The sequence below is a fragment of the Poecilia mexicana genome, unplaced genomic scaffold, assembly GCF_051168715.1.
Source record: "Poecilia mexicana isolate PSO_F unplaced genomic scaffold, ASM5116871v1 scaffold_8, whole genome shotgun sequence".
NCBI classification, from domain to species: Eukaryota; Metazoa; Chordata; class Actinopteri; order Cyprinodontiformes; family Poeciliidae; genus Poecilia; species Poecilia mexicana.
In genome coordinates this window covers 28,357,972-28,381,092 of record NW_028263377.1, presented here as the reverse complement: position 1 = coordinate 28,381,092, position 23,121 = coordinate 28,357,972, and the positions used below count along the sequence as shown (strand labels likewise).

Sequence of the window (23,121 nt, the reverse complement as noted above, 5' to 3'; positions counted from 1 at the left end):
AGAGGGAGATATCTATAAAGAGAGACGGATTCACTGCAGCACGGATGGATCTCACTGGATTTTGGACTCAATCTCAGCTGCTGAATCTCTGAAGCTAGAATTCGTCAGGTGAAAAACAGCTGATGGATAATATGCATTATCCATCGGATAATATCGGATAATGTATATTATCCATCGGATATGGATGGATAGCCTAATGTATGTTATTCAGTATTAATCATTACTTATTTGTGTTTATATGTTTATATAAATATGTATTTGTAGTGTAGTTGATTCTGTCTTGTGGGAAGTAACAGCCAGACAACAGCTGATCTGAAGGCACTTTTAATGCATTCAAATAGCAGAAAATAGTCAAAACAGGCTTTTTCTCATCACAGTGCTCCACAGCGCCTGTTTAACCATGAACAATACTATTTTCAGCACATGGATGTAGCATTTTCATTAGCAATGTTTCATGTAGCATATGAGCAGCTAAATATCTGCTAACACAGTTCTAGCACTGTTTAACAACGTTCAAGTGCTCCAAAGTACATTATTTTACAAGAACAGTAATCAAACTATTGAACACAGAAAACAAAACTTCATACCTTCTCCCACGGAATCCGAACAGAAAGAGCGCGACAGAGAGCGCGGGAAAACCTTTCACGGACTATAATGGTACAATCCGTTAATTTCTCTTCTTAAACCCCGAACTGACACTCAAAACAACAATCCATGAACTCAATATGTTTGGCAGTAAAGATAATAATTCACATTTTCATTCACAACACATTAAATTTGAATAAAAATAAAAATTTTGAAACAGGAAGTTACCCGCTGTTTTGCAATGGATCTGTCGTCTTTTCAAAATAAAAGCTGCAAGTGTTCATATGTGTTCCTACCGGAATAGCTTCTCACTTGACAATCTAGTGTAATAACGTCACACTGCTACATATTGATATTACTAAATAATTTATTAAATAAATTATAAACGGCTGTGTGCTTTGTAAAATGCATCAATACAGTATTATTATATTCCTATTCTACTGTTTTATCCACTAAGCATATTTAAATATGCTGAACTATGTATCAATGCAATTAAAAATACTTTAAAAATACAGTTATTTATAAATGTAGCTTTGATAGCAGTTTGTATAAGGTTTCCAGTAACAAAAAAGTGTGTTATAATCGAATAACCCCTAACCTAAAAATAGATCAAAGAAAAATGGGTAAATAAAAAAGGATACATGAGAAATTAATAAAACTAGAAAATAGAAAATGGGATTAATGAAAAAGGGAAATTGAAAAGTGGTTAAATAAAAAAAATAGATTAATAAAAATGGGTAAATACATAAAGGGATAAATGAAAAATGGACAAATGAAAAATTGATAAAAGGGGAAATTGAAAAATGGATAATATGAAAAATAAATAAAAAATTGGGTTAATGAAAAAGGGAAATTGAAAAGTGGTTAAATGAAAAATAGATTAATGAAAAATGGGTAAACAAAAAAGGGAAATATTTATATTGGACAAATTAAAATGGGAACATGAAAAAGGTTTAATTAATCTGGGAATAAATAAATGTATAAATGAGCAAATATAAATGGGAATAAAAATGACAATTTATCTAACTAATTTTTTTATTTCACTCATTTTTTTCATTTATTGGTTTATTTTACTCATTTGTTTATTTATTTCACCCATTTATTTATTTATTTAATTTTGGCTGAAATGGCTCTCCATACACTAATACTTCAGACTGAGATATTTAAAAATACACAAAAAGTGAAAGAATAAAACATTTATTTATTATACTGGGAACACTGGTCACAGGCTTCAGTCTGCTGGTCTCACTGGGAGAACTCAATGACTTCTGAGACGTCCTGGTACACAGACTGAAGCCAAGGATAAAAGAGAAATTATCAAAAAGTGTAATAGAAAATACATACGATATGTTTCGTATATGTTTCCTTCACATTCATAAAAAGCCATTTTCAGCATGTTGGGCTCTGACTCGTAGCATCTTTATAGCTAAATACCGACATGGAGAAGCTGAGCTGGAAACAGACTGAAGAGCAGCAGCTCCAGCTCTGATCCTGACTGACCTTTCCTCACTAAATCCTCTGGTTTCTAATGAACTTCTCCTCTAGCAGCGGTTTCTCATCAGCTCTCATTAGAAAACAGTATGAAAACGTTAGCTGCTAAGCTAACAATCAGCGGTTATTTCGGGCCAATTTAGCTACATAGGAAATATTTCTCTGTTGTTTAGAAGCGAATTTCTGGCTCCAAAGTAATTCTGATCTTTCATCCTTACCTGGGGAAGGTAATCCTAATGAATCCAGTTTGTTTCGTAAAACGGTTGAAACACACAGAACAGGACTGAAGGAGCTCCGATCCTCTGCTGCCACACACAAGATGGCGGACGCCGTTACGCAGGACTCAGCGCTCAGTGGGGGTCTACGGATTGATGTCTATGTTTCTCTCCACATTTACTGAGCTCTTCTTTTTGGCGGTTGGCAAAATACTGAGCACACTCTCTATGTGTGATGTCATTGCGCCCTCTACTGGGCATGCGGGCACTTTCAGGTTGTTTGCAGTTCACAGGAGATCACATACAAATTACATTTATTTGGAAATATGAGCGATAAAACCACACACAAAACAATCGTTCCTTCAGGCTGAAATGCGAACATGGCCTGAATTTTTTCTTACAGAGAAACTGAAATCTTTTATTTGGTGATAAAACAAACGATTCTGAGCTTTTGTTTTTGTCACCACAGGTCGGCCTGAAGTTGGTTTCAAGTTCTTGACCTGGCGCCTCACGTTAAAGCGGCGTACGCACCGAAAGTGTGCAGCACTATATTTTACGCACAAGTTGGCATGTAAGATATAAAAAATATATGCAAACTTTTGACCTGCCGTGAAAATGTGCGGCAGCCACGCAAACTTTTTCTTGTGGACAATAAGAAACTAGATGGCGCCAAATCTCACCTAAACACACTGAAACCTGACTACAGCGTTTACCATGACTTTAACATTTTATTGTTTAAACTGTGAAACTGAACCACATTTATCCTCAGACAATAACCTGAAAAGTAAAGAAACTAAATGAAGGTAAAACTTCCCTCTGAGTGAATAATAACTTCCTCAGTTTGTCTCATGAAGATGTAACTCATCGTCTGAAAGCATCTGAGGCTCATTTCATTCTGACTGGAGAGAAAACAGGCTGATCAGCAGATGGATCCACCAGGTTCGGTTCTGATCAGGAGACGATCAGGTCCATCAGCAGCTGATCCAGGTGAGCCGATGGAGGATTGATCACAGATCAGATCCATCTGATGGTCCATCAGCGTTTAGATTCATCCAGACTGATCATCCTGGATCACTATGGAAGCACATCCACCCACTATGACCCTTACAGGCACAGTAACTTTTCTCAGATTAAAAGCTACCTTCAGAAATTTGATGAGGAATTTAGTGTCGTAATCTGAGGAACCTGGACGACTGAGATGACGATGGGTCCCATGTTCAGTGAGACGATGGGTCCCATGTCCAGTCAGACGATGGGTCCCATGTCCAGTCAGACCAGGTTAACGTGCTTCGCTGCTCGTTAGTGAAACAGCACTAACGAGCCGACGGAGATGAACGGTTGTTACTAAAATGACATTTTCAGTTGATAACTTGATGGATGTTAAAACTGAGGATAATAAATCTGGACATATTTTAATCAGTCGTGTTTATCGAACTCCTGGCTCTTCCATAGATGAGTTTAGTGAGAAAGTATTAGAGACGAATGAAAGGCACAATGAAAAGTTTACTTTTATTAGTGGAGATTTTCACTTTGATTTGCTGAAATATATTGAGATACTAAAAGGACAGAATTTATCAGTGTTTGGTTGAAGTTTCTGTCCATTGATATTAAGACCAACATGAAGAACTGAGAGCCATGAACTGATAATAGTTTTAGTTCAATGTGAAAACAAAAAGTGGATTGCTGATCATTTGCCATGTTTACTGTGGTGGATATTAGTAATCAGTTGATTTTACTTATCACAAAGCAAATTACTAATCTAGTTAGAATAAAATCACCTGAGGCTGTGGAAGAAATGAAAGCAGAATTATTGAACTATAATTGGCCAAATGTTCATGTTGATAATGTTATTGAGTCATATAATATGTTTTTGGAAATATTTGTAAGAATTTATAATCGTTATTTTCCCCTGAAAGAACAAACATCAGAAATAGATCGACTCCCTGATTTGGCTTGTAAAAAGAAAAACCACTTATAAGGATTTCATCAGGAGCTTAGGAACAATATAAAATATATAAAAATAAGTTAACATCAGTGCTGAGAAAGCAAAACAGAATTATGAAAAAACACAGCAGTGATATTAAGGGTAGTTGGAATATAACTAATAGTTTTAAAAATAATAGAGATTTCTCAATATGCATTAAATAGAACAAAACCACAGTGGAAAACAAAGAGCATATTGTTGAAGCCTTCAGTCAGTATTTTGTTAATATTTAGTAAACGAGTTCCAAAGGTTAGAGATGGAAACACAATTATACATTTAATATTAATGATATTCATGTTCCTGAGACGTAGTTAAAAAATAAGAAATAAAGAGATTGTAACAATGTTAATATCATGAAAAAGATTATTTATGATATTATTAAACCTCTCACCTTTATCTGTAACAGATCATTTTAACTGGAACTTTTCTGACAAAATGAAACCAGCAAAAGTTTTTCCATTAAACTGGAGACCAGGCTGCAGGCCGTCGTCATGGCAACCGCGGTTTACCGAAATATTGGAAAAATATTCAGAAAAACTTAATAAAATAAACTGAATGAGCCGATCGACATCTAGTTTACAGATCTAGAGCTTATAGATCTAGAGTTTATAGATCAGGTGCGCTATCAGGTGGCCTGTATGGTTTCATATCAGTGGGTAAGTATTTAGTAGAGTAATAGATTACATTATGTACAGATGAATAAAGTCAAACTGAAACAGTAAAGTGTTTTCCTCAAGGCTCAGTAAATTATTTATACTTTATTTAAACGATATTTTTAATATTCCAGTATTTTGAAGTTTATAATGTTGGACGATACAAATAAATTTTTTTCTGGAAAAAAATATGGATGAAATAAAAACAGTAGAAAACATGGTTAGATTACAATAAGTTATCATTAAATGAAGAAAAAACTATGTTTTCTCTGGTAATCGGATCTATAATCATGTAAAGTTGAAAGTGATCGACTTCATGAGACATTTTTTAGGGATTATTAAACAATAAACTCAGCTGGAGCCTCTTACTGGTTTCTCTCATATTGAAGATATTAGAAATAAAGTTGCAAAACCTATTGGAATGAGTAAGATGGAGTGGAGACGATATTTCAGAGCTCCTGCAGGTTTATTAACATATTCGTTCTAATTCCACAATTGCTACTAACTGCAACCTAAATTGGGCTATCAAAGGTTCTGGACTATAAAGATATCTGTTTCAGTGGATATTTCTTGATAAATGGCGGATAAACTTCGTAAATTCAAGTACGACGGTAATGCGGCGAAGCTAACTGCTAACACCAGAGAGCATGCTCCAGAGGACGAAGACCCACAACCCAAGACCGCTGACATCCTGAGGAGAGCCAGAGACAAAGCTGATCTCCCAGGGTACAAGAACCGCCATCTTCCCGGATCCCCAGTGTGGCCAAGGCGCGGAAAGCTTTACGGGACGGAACGATGTCCGCTTCGGGTTACTTTATCCAGCAAGACTCAAAATCACATACAAAGAGGACAGCAAGGAGTTTCTGGATCCTCTGAAGGCTAGTCTTCCGTATGTCTTCTACATACGGAAGACCATCCCGGCTGCAATATCTGGGTCTGAATAGTAAGGAAAACCTTAAATGCTAAATTGGCACGACTAGTTCCAGTAGTTTTCAATTTTGAAACAATGTGCCTTTAGTTGCTTAAGCCCTAAATGTGATTTTGTTAAGCAATGTTACCTCTCTATACTGGTATGTATGTTAGTACGAGACTTTGTCATTTCTAACCTTGTTAAATCATTAAGACATAATTTGCCTTGATTAGGTTGTATTATTATTATTATTATTATTATTATTATTATTATTATTATTAGCAGATTCTTTGCTACATTGTGGTTACTGTACATATACTTATGTTCTCCTGCAGGAGCCTGAGCTTCCATACTTTTATCTTCTCTTTCTGTTGATTTTTTATTTTCTTTTACACATCCAGTTCTTTTCTGGTTGTGTTTGTTGCTGCTTTTTATAGTGGCTATGGATTTAAACCCACTTCCTTGCATTATGCTAGCAATGCAAACTTTTAGTTGTGTTTTCTGCGTTTTGATCCTTCTGTTCCCCGAGGATCTTATTGCAACTAAAAAAGCAGAGCTTCTGAATCTTAGTAAATAGTAAATCTTAGTAAATCTTTTGTAAATAGTGTACAGCAAAGCCTTACTTCTTATCTGTTCTTTTCTATTTTTCGGTTCTTACATTGTCTTGGTGATCAGCATTCATGTTACTTAAATGTTTGGGCCCATCCGTCAAATGGCCGTCACTGCCTCAACACAATGTTATCATATATATTTTTTAAATTAAAACAGTTATGAGTACTCTAACTGTAATAAGTTATAATGTCAGGGGCTTGCATAGTCCTATTAAAAATTTTTTACTGCAACTTAGACAATCAAAATGTCAGGTAGCGCAAGAAACGCACTTATCTGATTTGGAACATTTGAAATTAAATAAGTCTTGGGCCGATAAGGGTTACTACTCGTCACGTTGTTCTGGTAGGAAAAGGGGGGGTGGCTGTATTGATCCATCCATCTTTTTTGGGGGCAAAATGAATGTACGTAGCTGAAAATAGACACCAACATCGGTAGCCTACAAGGTGCTTGTTAAGCTTAAGGTTCTGTTGATATTAGCTAGTCATCTTTTAGCTAACATTACCTGCATCCAGCAGCTTTACTCAACTCAGTCGGTTAGTTTGGAGGGAAAAACTGTGAAAAGTTCTTTGCTGGTTTGCTGCCGTTGTTCTATCAGATAGCCATACGCTGTCAGTATAGCATACATGCAGTGAATAGCATGCCCGCGCATGCGCATTAAGAAGTCCGACCGTCAGTGGAGTTGTCAGTTCAGCATACGCAATAAGTTATGACGAAAATAAGTCATTAAATTGTTTATAATATGATATAATATGATAACTAGATAAATATACATGTGTTGTCATGGTTTCAAAGTGTATTTAAAGCAGGTCTGACTGCAGCTGCAGTCAACTACAACACACGCCCGTGTAAAACTCATTAACCTACTTAACCGCTAAATCAGGATGCCATACAGCTGTTAATAACAAAGTGTATGATGATCTACGTCATGATTCAATGTTGCTGATTAAATAAAATCATATGGTAATGACAGCGTATACATGTCTGAGCTAAGCGTATGACTATCTGACAACGTATGCTGATCTGACAGGACACCGTGATTCTAACACAAACCTACGTAGCTCCGCCCAGCAGCAGCGCGAGCGTCGTAGCGCTCATGTTGCGTTTAAAGGCGGCTCGGAAAAACAGGTTACAACATGTTAACAACGGATTAAACAGTTTTAACTTTGGCAGAGATGGCCAAAATAATTTCCGACAAAACATGAGAGGATATCTGCTCTGAGGCTCACCGAGTTACTAACTCAAATACATGGAGGGAATTTAAATGGAAAATTATTAGCAGATATTTCAGGACCCCTGATGTAGTTGCTAAAGTGGATCCTAAGGTACCGAGCTCGTGTTGGAGAAATTGTTGCTCAATGATTCCCAACCACACACGTTTTTTGGTCCTGCCCCAAACTCAAAACCTTTTGGGATGAGGTGTGTAGAGCTATAAACCATATTTTTTCTGGGGTTATCCCAAGGGATGTTACTGTTGCCTTACTCTGTATTATTGCTGATGGTTTACAAGGGCGGGCCAAAATGTATTTGTTAAATGTTCTTTTTACAGCAGCCCTGAAATGCATTACAATTAGGTGGATGCAATTGGAGCCGCCTTCTTACGACTTATGGGTCCAAAAAGTAAAGGAATTGCATACAATGGAAAAGATAACTTGACTTCAAAAATCTAAGTATGGCCTGTGCTGGGGACCTGCAGAGGCCCTGTTGGTTTAGTTAACCCTAATGGATTTGTCTTTTGGCCCATGTCGATTGGTTATCTCTTCCAGAGTTCATTCTTATTTAAATGGTGTACAATGATGAGTCTATAAACATGATGCTGTGGCTGCAAGTTGTTATTCCAAGATGTTTGTTATATGGAAAACTTCATATTGTCAACATTTGTATTATGAACCACTGAAGTATGTGTAACGGGTGGTAAGTCAATCAGGCAATCAGGTTTCGATGAAATCTTTTTTTTTATTCTGGAGAAGAAGAGTAAAACAATAAATCAACCTCCTCTTCTAATCTCCTTGCACTCCAGCCCACAGCAGCGCAGAACAACGCTGTGAGGGAAAAGGGGGATGCTATGAGGGCGGACCGAGCTACGGAAGCCCAGGAGACACAAACGAGGCAAAGTGTAGAAAGGCGACCCCCGCAGGCAAAACAACAAATAATAACTAAATAAGATAAAATTCACATATTCTCAATATAAAATGAATTACAAATTATAATTTAAAAAAAAGGTACATTTGTAACTCTGTTACATATCGTTGTACTTTCCTCTGCTGAAAAATTAAAATTAATAAAAATCTAAGTAAAAAAAAACAAAAACTATTGGAATATTGTTTAAAATAAAAGATTTAATAAATGCTAAAGGCTTGCATATATTTTCCTCTGGTTTTGTATTGCTCAGAAATCTGAGAAAATGCAAGTTAAAACAAATCGATATTTTAGTTAAGTTACAACAAAAGCTATAAGGCTTATTAATTAAGTGGGATATCATGAACCAACTAACAAATTCTTTATTCAAAGTAATACTTTAAAGTTTAAAGGTATTGTGGGTGTGTATATATATAAAAAAAATAATAAATTCCCCTCTCACCCTCCGCGGGTGGTCTTTTTCATCCATGGGCGTAGGTTTGGGTAGGGACGGTAGGGACATGTCCCGACCAATATTCACGGGATATGAAAAAGTCCCGACCAATTTTTGCCATATTGGCTCAAAGAACGTGGATCTACGATCTTTGATTAGCAGCAACAGGCGGTGCGCGGAACGGAAGCTTCTTAGTTTGACATTTATTATGAGCCTCCGAGACCGAGTCGGAACGGTGCTGTCGGGGGGATGGGGGGGAGGGGGAGTCAGTTGATTCGTCGGACGTTCTTTGATTAGCTGCAAAAGGCGGCGGCTAGCTGGGCACACGCGTCTCCTTCTGAGTCTCCGAGACCATGTCGCCACCAAAAAAGAAAAGGACAGACATTAGAAGTTATTTCGCTACGTCGGCTGTAAGTACAGTGAGTGGACCCATAAGTTAGATATCTATCACGCAACGCATTTGTTGTAAAGTCCGGTGTTTAGTAAGGTCAGCACTGAATGTGAGGTAGAATAGGTCTGTTAATTATGTAATATTTTTTCTTTTTTCTTTTATTATTGATTTCTTCTTATCTGCAATTGTGTTTGCTGTATCCAGAGGATATTTCTTTTGATCTTACTTGTAAAGTTTGCTGAATTTTGTAAAGGAAAAAGTAAAGTGTTCTTGAACTGATCTGCTGAGTATGACTGTATCTGGTTGTATACACAAGATGTATGATATGGTTATGGTTGGGGGGAGGGGTTATTAAGCCAATGTGGTTTCCCCCCCCTTCTCAAAAATGTTCGGTGCTCTTCGGCATTTCACTGTGCTGCGGGGGGGGGGGGGGGGGTGTCAAGGTCCCTACCAAGGTCCCCACCAAAACTTAGACCGAACCTACGCCCTTGCTTTCATCCTCTGAGCTCGGGTCCTCTACCAGAGGCCTGGGAGCTTCAGGTTCTCCTCCAGTATCTTGGCTGTGCCTAGAACTGCACATTTCTGGACTGAGATGTCTGATGTTGTTCCTGGGATCTGTTTGAGCCACTGCTCCAGTTTGGGGGTGACTGCCCCGAGGGCCCCGATGACCACAGGCACCACTGTGGTCTTCACCTTCCAGGCCTTCTCCAGTTCCTCTCTGAGGCCCTGGTGTTTCTCCAGTTTCTCCTTTTTTCTGATGTTGTGGTCACTTGGTATTGCTACATCCACCACAACGGCTTTCCTCTGTTCTTTATCCACCACCACAATGTCCGGTTGGTTCTCCATTACCATCTTGTCTGTCTGGATCTGGAAGTCCCACAGGATCTTAGCTCGGTCATTCTCCACCACCTTTGGGGGTGTTCCCCACTTTGACCTCGGGGCTTCCAGTCCATATTCTGCACAGATGTTCCTGTACACTATGCCCGCCACTTGGTTATGTCGTTCCATGTACGCTTTCCCTGCCAGCATCTTGCACCCTGCTGTTATGTGCTGGACTGTCTCAGAGGCCTCCTTGCACAACCTACACCTTGGGTCTTGTCTGGTGACAAGACTGAATTCGTTCCCGAATGACATCCCAATGTCAGTGCTGTAGATCCTGGTGGTGTGGATCAGTGAGTCGATGTCTCGCTCGCTCTTGGCGTACAGCTTGATGTCATCCATGTAGAGGAGGTGACTGATTGTGGCCCCATTCTTGAGTCGGTATCCGTAGCCAGTCTTGTTGATGATTTGGCTAAGGGGGTTCAGGCCTATGCAGAACAGCAGTGGGGACAGAGCGTCTCCTTGGTATATGCCACATTTGATGGACACTTGTGCAAGCGGTTTGCAGTTGGCTTCAAGGGTGGTTTTCCACAGCCCCATCGAGTTTGCAATGAAGGCTCTTACAGTCCTATTGATGTTGTACATCTCTAAGCATTCAATGATCCAGGTATGTGGCATTGAGTCATTGGCTTTCTTGTAATCAATCCAAGCGGTGCACAGGTTGGTGTGTCGGGTTTTGCAGTCTCGGGCGACTGTGTGGTCTACAAGGAGTTGGTGTTTGGCTCCTCTGCTATTAATGCCGATGCCCTTCTGTGCCGTGCTCATGTATTTATCCATGTGTCCGCTTATCTTAGCCGCTATGATGCCTGACATGAGCTTCCATGTTGTAGAGAGACAGGTTATTGGCCTATAGTTGGATGGGACTGAACCCTTTGAGGGATCCTTCTGGATCAGGATTGTGCGCCCTTCAGTTAACCATTCAGGGTGAGTCCCATTTTGTAGCAGCTGGTTCAGTTGAGCTGCCAGTCGCTCATGGAGGGCAGTGAGTTTCTTTAGCCAGTAGGCATGGATCATGTCAGGCCCTGGTGCTGTCCAGTTTTTCATACCTGAGACATCTTTCTTCTTGGGTCTCATGGTTGCTCTTATAGCCGAGCATTTCAAGGATCACTGATGCTGAGTTGTATATCAGCTCATTGATATATGAGCTGATATACAGCTCATATATCTGTATATCAGATATATGATATACATATACATAGTACCATCACAACGGCTGAGTGATGGTACTTCACTCAGCCGTTGTAATTGGCGTCGGGGTTGCCTGGTGTTCATTCGGGCCACAATTCTTTCTCTCAGGTCAGTTGCTGTCTCGTTCAGCTTTGATAGTTCGTTCATTACTGGGGCTGCATACCCAGTCTCGGGGTGGGGAGTTGTAAACTCCCCCCTGACTTTCCATCCGGGCTCCTCCCTCTTGCCGTAGCATTTGTGTTGTATCTCGTCAATCTCAAGTTGTGATAGCAGTTGCCGTTTGCGGATGTTGGAACACTGAGCTACTAGTTGTTTGGCAGTCATTGTAGACTGTGGGTGTCGAAGTAACCATTCCACCCTCAGTCTTTGCATGTAGCCCCTCTGACTAGGGTTACTTGAGTAGTAGCATTCCAACAGATCCATGTTTTCGTCTCTCGCCCATTTCCGTCTTGTTCCAGTAGCCCATTTTTCATCAAGGTGCTCTGGTTCCCCAGCACCTGACGCAGACCTTGTTTGGCCGGGCGACGTCTGAGCCGGCATGTTATGCATATCAATGTCTCTCATGGTATGAGGTAGGCTATATAGCTCCAAGGGTCTTGCCTAGGGAACCACACTGCATAGCTCAATTGCACTGTTGTAACTTGCCCCAGCCTGGATTCGAACCCCGGTCGGTAGACTGGTGTTTTACCCACTGTGCTATACAGTCAGCTATATATATATATATGTATATATATATATAAAAGGTAACACTTTATTTGAAGGGGTGTGCATAAGACTGACATAACATAACATCTGTCATGAACATGAAGAAGTCTTGATGAATGGAGGAACCATCATGGGAGGACAAGCCCCTACATGGGATGTGCCACCGACAAATAACTGAAGTGGCTGATATCAGGAAATCCTACCAATGGCTGGAGAAAGCTGGACTCAAGGACAGCACAGAGGCCCTCATCCTGGCTGCCCAGGAACAGGCCCTAAACACCAGAGCAATAGAAGCTCAGATCTACCACACCAGACAAGACCCAAGGTGTAGGTTGTGCAAGGAGGCCTCTGAGACAGTCCAGCACACAACAGCAGGGTGCAAGATGCTGGCAGGGAAAGCGTACATGGAACGACATAACCAAGTGGCGGGCATAGTGTACAGGAACATCTGTGCAGAATATGGACTGGAAGCCCCGAGATCAAAGTGGGGAACACCCCCAAAGGTGGTGGAGAATGACCGAGCTAAGATCCTGTGGGACTTCCAGATCCAGACAGACAAGATGGTAATGGCGAACCAACCGGACATTGTGGTGGTGGATAAAGAACAGAGGAAAGCCGTTGTGGTGGATGTAGCAATACCAAGTGACCACAACATCAGGAAAAAGGAGAAACTGGAGAAACACCAGGGCCTCAGAGAGGAACTGGAGAAGGCCTGGAAGGTGAAGACCACAGTGGTGCCTGTGGTCATCGGGGCCCTCGGGGCAGTCACCCCCAAACTGGAGCAGTGGCTCAAACAGATCCCAGGAACAACATCAGACATCTCAGTCCAGAAATGTGCAGTTCTAGGCACAGCCAAGATACTGGAGGAGAACCTGAAGCTCCCAGGCCTCTGTTAGAGAGAGAGAGAGAGGGAGAGAGAGTGAGGAAGAGAGAGAGAGAGAGAGGGAGGAAGGAAGAGAGAGAGAGAGAGAGAGAGGGAGGGAGAGAGAGAGAGAGAAAGAGAGTGAGGAAGAGAGAGAGAGAGAGAGGGAGGAAGAGAGAGAGAGAGTGAGGAAGAGAGAGAGAGAGAGAGAGAGAAGGAGGAAGAGAGAGAGAGAGAGAGAGACTGCAGAGGCTGAGAAGGGAATTTTATTTTAAAACTGAAGACGACCTTCCATGTGACTGGCAGCTGGTGGCGGCCATGTTTTTCTGTTTCATATTGCTAAGATGTTTGCTACCATTTATCAGAGCAAAAATATTCTGTTGAAAGCTAACTACATGCTAGCACTTTGAAAGCTAACTACATGCTAGCACTTTGAAAGCTAACTACATGCTAGCACTTTGAAAGCTAACTACATGCTAGCACTTTGAAAGCTATCTACATGCTAGCACTTTGAAAGCTAACTACATGCTAGCACTTTGAAAGCTAACTACATGCTAGCACTTTGAAAGCTAACTACATGCATTTTTATTTCATAGATCCAGCTCAAATGTTTTTATTTTTTAAAACTTTATTGTTAAGCTTTTTTCTTGTCAGAGATCAAACAGTTTCCAATAAACATTTGAAGTTTTTAAATCTTATAAAAATTCACTATAAAGTTTCTCTTTGACACTCAGATTTGCTCCATAAAACACAGGAAAGTCACCAAAGATAACCTGGCCTGGATGGTTCTGGTTCTGGCCCGGATGGATCTTCACACCAGATCAGAATGTCTTTTAAAGTCCAACAGCAGAATTACGGAAACTCAGGAAGTCCAAACTAAATGAAGGTTTGGATAAATTTGTCTGCATGGTGACAGAACCAGGCGGGTTCAGGAGTTCTGACCCGACCCAGAAACTAAAACCTGGTAGAACCCCAGCTTCATTTAAAGGGCCAGTCTGCTGTTTTCAGCCAAAGATCCGGGCCAGAACAGAACCGAACCCGTTCTGGTTCTGGATCCTTCTGGTTATTCTTTAAGTTTAAATGAAATTTGAAGTTTTTTAGATCTGGAAGCAAAGATGAAAAAAATTCTGATTTATTGATAATCTGCTGATAGTTGATGATAAAAACTCCTTTAAGGAGGCCGTGACCCGGTTCCATGACCCGGTTCTGGAATTTGGCCTCAAGTCCAAGAAGAGTCAGGAGATCGCTAGCAGAAAAGGTTTCGCTAGCGAACCGATTTGGTTCCGGAACCGACCTGGAACCAATTTGTGGGTCGGTTCCAGGCGGAGTCAAGTTTGACCCGGAAGTGAAAAATCAACCGGAACAGAAAGGAGCTGTGAAGGAGGCGTGTTCTGGTTCTGGTTCCGGTTCAGTTTGCAGCAGAGAAACATTCAGGACACTCAGAGGTCCAGGTCTCAGGAATGTTCCTCTGACCTCTGACTCCGTCATGGCCAAACTTCAGCACAGAGGAGAACTGGAGCGGTTCTGAACATCTGGACCCTAACGGCTCCCAGTCGTTGAGCGAACAAAGGTTTGGTTCTGCGTCCGACCCGGGTCCAGGATAGCAGAACCACGTCGGGTTCTGATGGATCCGCTTTCAGAAAGTTTAAAGTTAGGAAAAAAACGGAAATAAAAATCAATTTGAAGCAGAACCGGATCGGTTTCCCTCCAGGCAGAACCCGGCCGGACCCGGACCTGGTGCCGGGTATTCAGACCTCATGGCTCCGGGTTCTGAGTCCAGCGTGCCGGGTCAGAATCCTCACAGAACCATCTGTGAATCCGTCTCCATCCAACAGAGACTGACCCGACCGGAACCGACCCGGCCCGGTCCTCATCTTGGGCCGTGGAGCGCCGACATGGCAGCCGGCTGCTGGGGACCGCCGGGCGCGGCGCCGGGGGGCCACAGGGCCGCCGGGTGGCGGTGCAGGTGGAGGTGCCCTTGATGGTGACCTGTGGGGGAGGGGGGGGGCAGCCAGGGGGGTTGGTGGGCGGGGGGGGAGGCGGCCCACATGGGGGGGGGCTGTGGGGGCGAGGCGGCCTGGGGGGGGCAGTCTGATGCCCGCAGCCTGGAGAACATGGCGATGGCGTCCGGGAAGTTAGGGGGCGTGGCCGGCGTGTTCCTGGGCGTCACCGTCTGTGGGAGGAGACAAACCGTTACACGCTGCTGCCCCTCCCCCACCTGCTGCTGCCCCTCCCCCACCTGCTGCTGGCCCTCCCCTATGGCCCCTCCCCCAACTGCTGCTGCCCCTCCCCTATGGCCCCTCCCCCACCTGCTGCTGCCCCTGCCCCACCTGCTGCTGCCCCTCCTCTATGGCCCCTCCCCCACCTGCTGCTGCCCCTGCCCCACCTGCTGCTGCCCCTCCCCTATGGCCCCTCCCCCAACTGCTGCTTCCCCTCCCCTACGGCCCCTCCCCCACCTGTTGCTGCCCCTCCCCCACCTACTGCTGCCGACCCATAAGTCAGACTTGTTTTAAATGATGACGACATCTGAAGTCGGTTCTGTAGAACCGAACCGGTCCAATTGAAGGTTCTGCTTGTTTGGTACCATGCATGGTTCTGTTCCAGGTTTCCAAAAAGAACCAGCAACTCTGACCGGTTTTGGTCCAATCCGAATGGTTGGGTTCTGGTTCTGGAGGGGATAAAGCAGCTTCTTACCATCTGGTGCTGACCCGGAACGTTGGCCTCCTGGAAGAAGGAGCTCAGCGCCGTCTGCAGACACAGCAACACAGCAACATCAACATGGACCCAGAACCGGGTCAGAACCAGCACAACATTCCCCTTCACACCTCTGACCTCTGACCTCAGGACCAGCAGCTGAACCTGAAGGCTCAGAACCTTCTGGTTCAGCTGGAAGTGTCCATCTGGAGGTCAAAGGTCCTTCAGGTGAGTCACATGTTCAACCAACAACTGAACTGTTCTTCCCTCTGATTCGTATCAGATCCGAACAGTCAGTGAACGGCTCAGTCTAACAACTGAAACGGTTCCTCCCCGCCCGGATCCAACTTTCGTTTTGACTGGAGGTAAATCGGTGAATCTTTCCGGGCTAATCTGGTTCTCAGGCGGTTCCGGATGTCGGAAAACTGTTCCTGCCATAAATCCCGGATCATCCAGCCTGGAATGACTCACTTGCAGAATGTAAACAAAGGCAGCCATTGGTGGGAACACCGCGTCCTTTCAGTGGCTAATGTTAGCATGAGCAGCAGCGTGGTCCGAACCCGAACTGCAGAACCGATCATGTGTTAGTCATTCTTGTCGGTCCGCTCCGAAACCTGAACCCACTCCCGCTGGTCGCGCGACAGGAAGTGGGCTTAAAACCCCCGCTAGATGGACTCACCTCGAACTGCCAGTGGGCCGCCTGGAGGAGCTGCTTGGCCTGATCGGCGGCGCATCCGGCCGCCAACACGAACTGGTTGATCATCACCTGGTGCCTCAGCTCCTCCATGTTCATCGACATGGCGGCTCCCGCCTGTCAGAAAGCCAAACTGGCGAGAAACCCGTCGGTGAACCGGGACAAACCGCAGCGACGCCCCGCAGCTCGCTGGCCGTCCGCGTCCTGCCGTGGCCCGAAGCAGCAACAACAAAGAACTGCTCGCTGCTGATTGGTCCGGAGCGCAAGAAGCTGGAACAGGGAGGCGCTGATTGGCTGTCACAGTAAACCCTTTTCTCGCCCTCATTACAGGGTGACAAAATTCATGGGCGGCGTCAAGAAATCTGATCGGAATTATGAAGCGACCCGCCCGGTTGGGTGACCCGGTGGAACTACAGACGGTCCCTCCTTCGGTCCGTTAAAGTGACGTCGTGTGTAGTGGATGAAATCATTGAGCTGATTGGCTCAATGATTTCATCATTGAGCCAATGATGAAAACACACAGCGTAAACACACAGAGAAGTGTGTGTGTTTACGCTAAAACACACACTTCTCTGAATCTTCTCTAAGATCAAACCTTAGATTTCAGTTTATTCCTCAATGTAAAATTCAGATTATGATCAGATTACTTTATGCACAAAAAGTAAAACTGGAACATTGTATAGCTTAGACTCTTGAACCGATCACTTTCTATAAATGCCTCACCATTACTCTGTTTTATTGGGACAAAATATGAGACCAATTTTCCTGTGCCATTTTTCAAAATGGTAAAGACAAAAGAACATTTGATTCAAGAAAGCAGATGGAAGCAATCGTTAGCATTAGCGGTTTAAAGAAATGGAACCTCAGGCGGACCAGAGTTTATCCTCTTAGTCAAACCGGAAGACGAAACCCAAAGCTTTCTGGAAGAGACACAGAGCAAACTTCACACTCTGTCCTAACGTCATCATTAAGCTACCATACCATCACCAATGTTAGCAGGAAGCTAGCATATCATCACCAACATTAGCAGGAAGCTAGCATATCAGCACCAACGTTAGCAGGAAGCTAGCATAGCATCACCAACATTAGCAGGAAGCTAGCATATCAGCACCAACGTTAGCAGGAAGCTAGCATACCATCACCAATGTTAGAAGGATGCTAGCATATCATCACTAATGTTAGCAGGAAGCTAGCATATCAGTATCAACGTTAGCAGGAAGATAGCATGCCATCACCAACATTAGCAGGAAGCTAGCATATCAGCACCAACGTTAGCAGGAAGCTAGCATATCATCACTAACGTTAGCAGGAAGCTAGCATAGCATCACCAACATTAGCAGGAAGCTAGCATATCAGCACCAACGTTAGCAGGAAGCTAGCATGCCATCACCAACATTGCAGTTCACCCATTTTCCCTTATGTGCTCCACCCAGGAGTCGACCCGACCAGAACTGCTCAGTGTTATTACCTTGAGAAATAATTAGATTTTGTTAAGTGTAAAACAGGCTTTTAAAGGATGAAATGTTACAGGTCATGCATGTGGAATAGATACAGAGTGACATTCACCGTCCAGCGCTGGGTTCCACTCTGCTCACTTTAGAGGTGACACCAAGTGAAGCAAAGATTGTTGTGCAAGTTCTGCTTTCATCTCGTCATTCTGCTCCCTCTCTAAGGTATTGGCCTCTTTAATCGGGTTTTGTTGATGTGTGACTGACACCAGTCTTAAATGTTATAGTTATGTAAGTAGCAGCTGTGTATGTGAGCAGATAAAACTGAGAGGAAAGACACAGAATAATTTTATCCATAACACCATCATACACAAGAAGCTAGCATACCATCCCCAAAACAAACAGGAAGCTAGCACACTGCCACTGTTTGTGGAACGCTGTCAAACAGAGCATAGGAAAGAATAACAACCCAATTAATTTTCAGTGAATTCAGAAACTGTGCATGGAGAGACAGTTGGTACCATTGATCCTCCCAGCATCAAGGTTCAAGTCCTGCCAATGGACCATCAGTCTGGAGTTAAAAGCTTCTGGCTGCTGCCATTTCTGGATGGATTTCAGTAAAGATGGCCGCTGTAGTTCTCTGTTTACAGCAGTAAAGATGGCCGCCGTCTCTGTATGAATTGTAAAGTTGCAGAGAGCGACAGCACGGTCAGCACATGAAGGAAACAAACAAACAAATAAGCAGGAAGCTCAGCTAACAGTGACCGTTAGTGGACTGTTGGCTGCAGCTTCTGACCCGGTCATGTTTGGAGTTGGACCAGGAGTGATGGGTTGGGATGTGATGCGTTCACTGACTCAGACTGCTTTCAGTTCATTATCATCATTTTCAGCCATTGTTTATTTTTACCGTCTGCCTTCGTCTTCTTCTGCTGCTGCTGAATTTGCCGCATGTCTCATGTTGATGATGTAACAGTCGTCTAAATGCGAGTCGGCCGTTCTGCCTGCAGACGCTTTGAAAACTATCGGGTTTAGTTCCACATCTGGAGGAGGAACAGATCGGGTTTATTGTGAGAAAAGATGGGATCTGGTTGCGTTGTGCTTTGGCAGCTGGCAGTTCTCCTCACTCCAAAGCTCTCCAGGTTTCAAACATGCAGATGATCTGCAGCTTCCCGCCGCCCGGCTGTCATGCTGCCTCTAAGCAGCCAATCAGAGCCCAGCTGCTGAGCCATGCCGCCATGTTGAGCTTTTCCAGCTGAGAAATTAGTTCAAAGCTTTGAAAACTGACAGAAAGGCAGATGATGAATTATTAATACGTTATGTCTGAGTTTCTGGTCCAGTCAGACTCTAGTCTGTGTTCCCAGCTCCAGCTGGGCCCCCTGGAGAGGCCCCGGGCCTCAGGTTGGGAACCTCCCCGGTCAGCTGCAGAGTGGTTAGAAAGGCAGCACCATGGAAACCGGCCGGCCAATGGGTGAGTGGGAAGCTGTTTACTGGGGGGTGTCCCGTTACCATGGTTCCGGGACAAACCTCCGTCAGCAGGTATTAAACTGGCGCCCGGCGGAGCCCCGAGCGGCGGACACACACGCACAGAGGAGCGCAGACTGAAGGTGTCCGGGTTTAAAGTTCACCAAACTGTTTTCTTTGGGATCTAAAGGTTTCTCTTCAAGGTGAGTTTCTGGATCCATTGGATGCTTCTGGTTCCGAAGGCCTGAAATATCCAAACTGATACTTTTACTGACTGTTATTTAGAGCCAAAGTGGTTTTATTAATTATTAATGCCATAAAAGAGGCTGCTGGGAAGAGACTGGCGGAGATCAGGACATAACGGGTAAAATGTCATGAGAAAAACCAAATGAGCAGATAATGTAAGTTAAGTCACATTTTCATATTTTCACCATTTTATTAGTATCATCAGTAGTTCCTAGTAGTTTCTAGTAGTTTCCAGCCGTTAGCAGCAGAGGAAACGCAGAGGTCGCTGCGCCAGCGCAAAGATATGCGTCAAACTGGCATGCAGTCATTAAAACAGAAATGTTTGTCTTCTTCACTTTTAGCGGCCAGGTTGCCTCGAGGATCGAGTCGGGTAGCAGAACCGAGCCCTGTGTGGAGCAGGACGGGGAGCCATGCTGTCTCTGAGCCCGGTGGGCCCCGAGGAGCAGCGGAGCTGCGGGGGCTGCTGCGGGTCGCCCTGTAGCTGCGGCCTGGATGACAGCCTGACCAACCTGCAGTGGCTGCAGGAGTTCTCCATCCTGGGGGCTCCGGGACCGCAGCAGGGCCAGCAGCAGCTGGGCCCCGGCGGCCCGGCCTCGCCCCTGGCCGGAGACCCGGCCTCCTGCAGCGGGTCACCGCTGACTCCCGGGAAGCCCACCGCGGCGGCCTTCAGCCGGATGCGGACCCCGCCGGGTCTCGCGGCGCGCGGCCACTGCCCGGCCGAGGTGGATTACCGCAGCAACCCGGACATCAAGCCGCCGTTCTCCTACGCCACGCTGATCTGCATGGCGATGCAGGCCAGCCAGCGCAGCAAGCTCACCCTGGCCTCCATCTACCAGTGGATCACCGACAACTTCTGCTACTACCGGCACGCGGACCCCACCTGGCAGGTAGCTGCATGACGTCACACACACCTCACACAATCTGGACTGTATGCAGGCCGACAGGCAGGATGTACCTGGAGGGGGGTGGGAGTTTATCTGGAGTCACACCGGAAGCTGATAACAGCGACCCCTGCTGGCCTAGAGGCCTTCTTGTTTGAGCCCTGGGCGATAGCCTCACAACCCCCCAACAGGGTCAGCTGATCAATTATTCAGTTAAGCTGAACCCTAATAGATAATAACAGATAACAAATAATAATAGCTGATAACAAATGATAACACATAATAGATAACAGATGATGACAAATAATATTATACTAATATTATCTGTCATCATCTGTGTTAACAGATGATGACAGATAATTATTTAGGGAAAAGAACATGAGTAAGGTGCTAGTCAAAGAGTCTCTGTCATAGTTTTCCCCTCTGCGAAACGTCCTAGTCAAAGTCCTCCTCTCAGTAGGATGTCCTAGTCAAAGTCCTCCCTGGCAGCAGGTTTCCGGGTAGGTTCTGCCTCCCTGGGAATGATTGACACGCCATTGGCTCAGCAGCTCTGACGTCTTGCAGAATTTTGTTGTTGTTGGGCAGACAATATTTAACAGAGGTCAGAGGTCGCCTTCCGGGTGTTTTCCTGCCCTGACTCAGAATGTCTCCCTGCAGAACTCCATCCGCCACAACCTGTCGCTCAACAAGTGCTTCATCAAAGTCCCCCGCCGCAAAGACGAGCCGGGTAAGGGCGGCTTCTGGCGCATCGACCCACCCTACGCCGAGCGCCTGCTCAGCGGCGCCCACCGGACCCGACGCACGCCGCCGTTCCGGATCCACCTGCTACCACCGACCGAGGAGCGCCGGAACCCCCGCCTGTCTGAGCGCGACCCGCCGGGCCCCCGGCCCCTGGCGCCCGGCCGCCGCGGCACCAAGAGGAAGCCAGTGCTGGCATCCCAGAGCGGTGCCTCCGAGGCTACCCGGCACTGCAGCTCCCCGCTGCTCTTCGTGGACGAGCAGAGGGAGGCCGGGCCCCTGAAGGGCCCCTTTGACTGGGACGGCCTGTTGGACTCGGCCCTCCGGGGGGAGCTGAGTTTGGATGGGGGCGACTCTCTGAGCCCCATCATGGCCGCTGCCGACCCTCCTACACCCAAGAGTGGCAACGACTTGGACGAGGAGACCTTCCTAGCAACCGCTTTCCTGGAGACACCCTGGCCGGAGGACGAGGACCGCGGCGACTTCCTGAGCGGCTCCACCGTCAACCTGGACCAACTGTTTGACCTGGGAGAGCCGCTAGCCCTGGATGCTAGCAGCCGGATGGAGCCTCTAGCCCTGGATGCTAGCAGCCGGCTGGAGCCACTAGCAATGGATGCTAGCAGCCAGATGGACCCGCTAGCCCTGGATGCTAGCAACTGTCTCATCTGAAGAAAGGGTCAGTGACTAAAATGGCTCGGAAGCTTCAGGGAAGCGCCTCTTCCCGTCCTGTAGACTCTTGTCCATGCCTGGTTCCTGGAAACGCCTCTAGGGAAGCAGGAGACAGATGAAACAGAGTCCAATGATAAAAAACTAAATGAACAATATTTCTATAGTAAATCTGTAGTTTATAGTGTTGTAGTGAAATTTGTTCCGACATGTTTTGTTATCAGTTTGTTATGAATGGGTTCATGTTCATAGTTCAATATTTGAAAATTCTGATCTATGTTTCAGGTACCAACATGAACTAGTTCTCATTCAGTGGCTCATAAACTGTATTTTAATACAAATTTATAAATAAAGTCCATTTAAATAAAAACCTGCTGCTGTCATAAGGAAGCAGAAAAACTCAGGACTTCAGCCGGAATCTCGTTCCTGAAAGATTCCAGGTTTTCCTAAAATCCTGGCTAAAGTTCCACAAACAGCTGAGAGACTCTGAGATGAGGACAGACTTGATCTGTGCTGCTGGACTTTACTTTCAGGGTCAGAGGTCACAGTGTAACAGCCTGACCACGTAGCAGACAACAAGTTTAATTCACAGACGGATCCTGAGAGGGTCGGACTCGGAGCTCCATGTTGGTTGGCCTGTCTCCGTGTGGCAGCAGGAGTCGGCTAAGGTGCTACGCTAGCTATGCTATGTTGCGCTAGCTGTGTTAGCGTAGTTATCAGAGGAAACACCCCGGAGTCAGCAAGGTGATGCTTGGCTAGCAGGAGTGTGTTTCCTCAGATTCCAGAGTTTTCCAGAGTGTCATGGTGTCCAGCCTGATGTCTTCCTGCCATCATGGTGCCTCCGTCTGCTGTTTCCTCTTCCCTTATTGGCTCAGCGGGGGGTCCAGCCCCTCCCTTACCAGTGATGAGGTAACACTGACCTCATAACGCCGTCATGGTAACCTGAAGCAGGTGTTGCTCTGCAGGTAAGACGATCCTGCGGCTGAAATGCGACGCTGCAAACTGAAAGCTCTGAACGCCTGAGACCAGCAGGAAAGTGTTCATCCCTCTCTGGAGTCCAGATGTATGTAAACTTCTGGTCCACTATGATGAAGGGAGGCTGGATCATCCAGAACCTTTTGGTTGAGCAGAGGTCCAGTTAGCTCATACTAGTTCTGGTTCTGGTTCTGGCTCAGCAGCCCGGCCCAGAGCACTGCACTGCTACCACCGTGTCTACCTGTAGGTTCTGCTGGTAGTATCGGGTCCAGAA

The 23,121-nt window shown here is 45.1% G+C and overlaps 2 protein-coding genes and 2 long non-coding RNA genes across 4 annotated transcripts; 1 reads left to right on the top strand and 3 right to left on the bottom strand.

Moving 5' to 3' along the window:
* Nucleotides 1–1,632: 1,632 nt before the first annotated feature.
* LOC148158188 (uncharacterized) lies at nucleotides 1,633–3,083 on the bottom strand. Its single transcript, XR_015763984.1, has 2 exons — nucleotides 2,295–3,083; nucleotides 1,633–1,875 (listed from the first exon to the last, which is right to left on the bottom strand). It is a non-coding gene; the product is annotated as an uncharacterized LOC148158188 (long non-coding RNA).
* A 5,300-nt stretch (nucleotides 3,084–8,383) lies between these two features.
* On the bottom strand, nucleotides 8,384–10,102 carry LOC148158187 (uncharacterized). Its single transcript, XR_015763985.1, has 2 exons — nucleotides 9,862–10,102; nucleotides 8,384–9,604 (listed from the first exon to the last, which is right to left on the bottom strand). It is a non-coding gene; the product is annotated as an uncharacterized LOC148158187 (long non-coding RNA).
* Nucleotides 10,103–13,654: 3,552 nt separating this feature from the next.
* On the bottom strand, nucleotides 13,655–16,673 carry ubald2 (UBA-like domain containing 2). Its single transcript, XM_088007875.1, has 3 exons — nucleotides 16,418–16,673; nucleotides 15,739–15,792; nucleotides 13,655–15,217 (listed from the first exon to the last, which is right to left on the bottom strand). The coding sequence occupies exons 1-3, from the start codon at nucleotides 16,535–16,537 to the stop codon at nucleotides 14,915–14,917; spliced, it is 477 nt and encodes a 158-aa protein (XP_087864001.1). The 5' UTR covers nucleotides 16,538–16,673; the 3' UTR covers nucleotides 13,655–14,914.
* A 105-nt stretch (nucleotides 16,674–16,778) lies between these two features.
* Nucleotides 16,779–22,242, top strand: foxj1a (forkhead box J1a). Its single transcript, XM_088007866.1, has 2 exons — nucleotides 16,779–20,474; nucleotides 21,126–22,242. The coding sequence occupies exons 1-2, from the start codon at nucleotides 19,998–20,000 to the stop codon at nucleotides 21,873–21,875; spliced, it is 1,227 nt and encodes a 408-aa protein (XP_087863992.1). The 5' UTR covers nucleotides 16,779–19,997; the 3' UTR covers nucleotides 21,876–22,242.
* The last annotated feature ends 879 nt before the right edge of the window (nucleotides 22,243–23,121 follow it).

Coding starts and splice junctions, on each gene's coding strand:
- ubald2 (XM_088007875.1), bottom strand. CDS start 16,537: ATGTCGATGAACATGGAGGAGCTGAGGCACCAGGTGATGATCAACCAG. Junction 15,793..16,417: donor CGGCCCACTGGCAGTTCGAG/GTGAGTCCATCT, acceptor CTGTGTCTGCAG/ACGGCGCTGAGCTCCTTCTT. Junction 15,218..15,738: donor TTCCGGGTCAGCACCAGATG/GTAAGAAGCTGC, acceptor CTCCTCCCACAG/ACGGTGACGCCCAGGAACAC.
- foxj1a (XM_088007866.1), top strand. CDS start 19,998: ATGCTGTCTCTGAGCCCGGTGGGCCCCGAGGAGCAGCGGAGCTGCGGG. Junction 20,475..21,125: donor ACGCGGACCCCACCTGGCAG/GTAGCTGCATGA, acceptor GTCTCCCTGCAG/AACTCCATCCGCCACAACCT.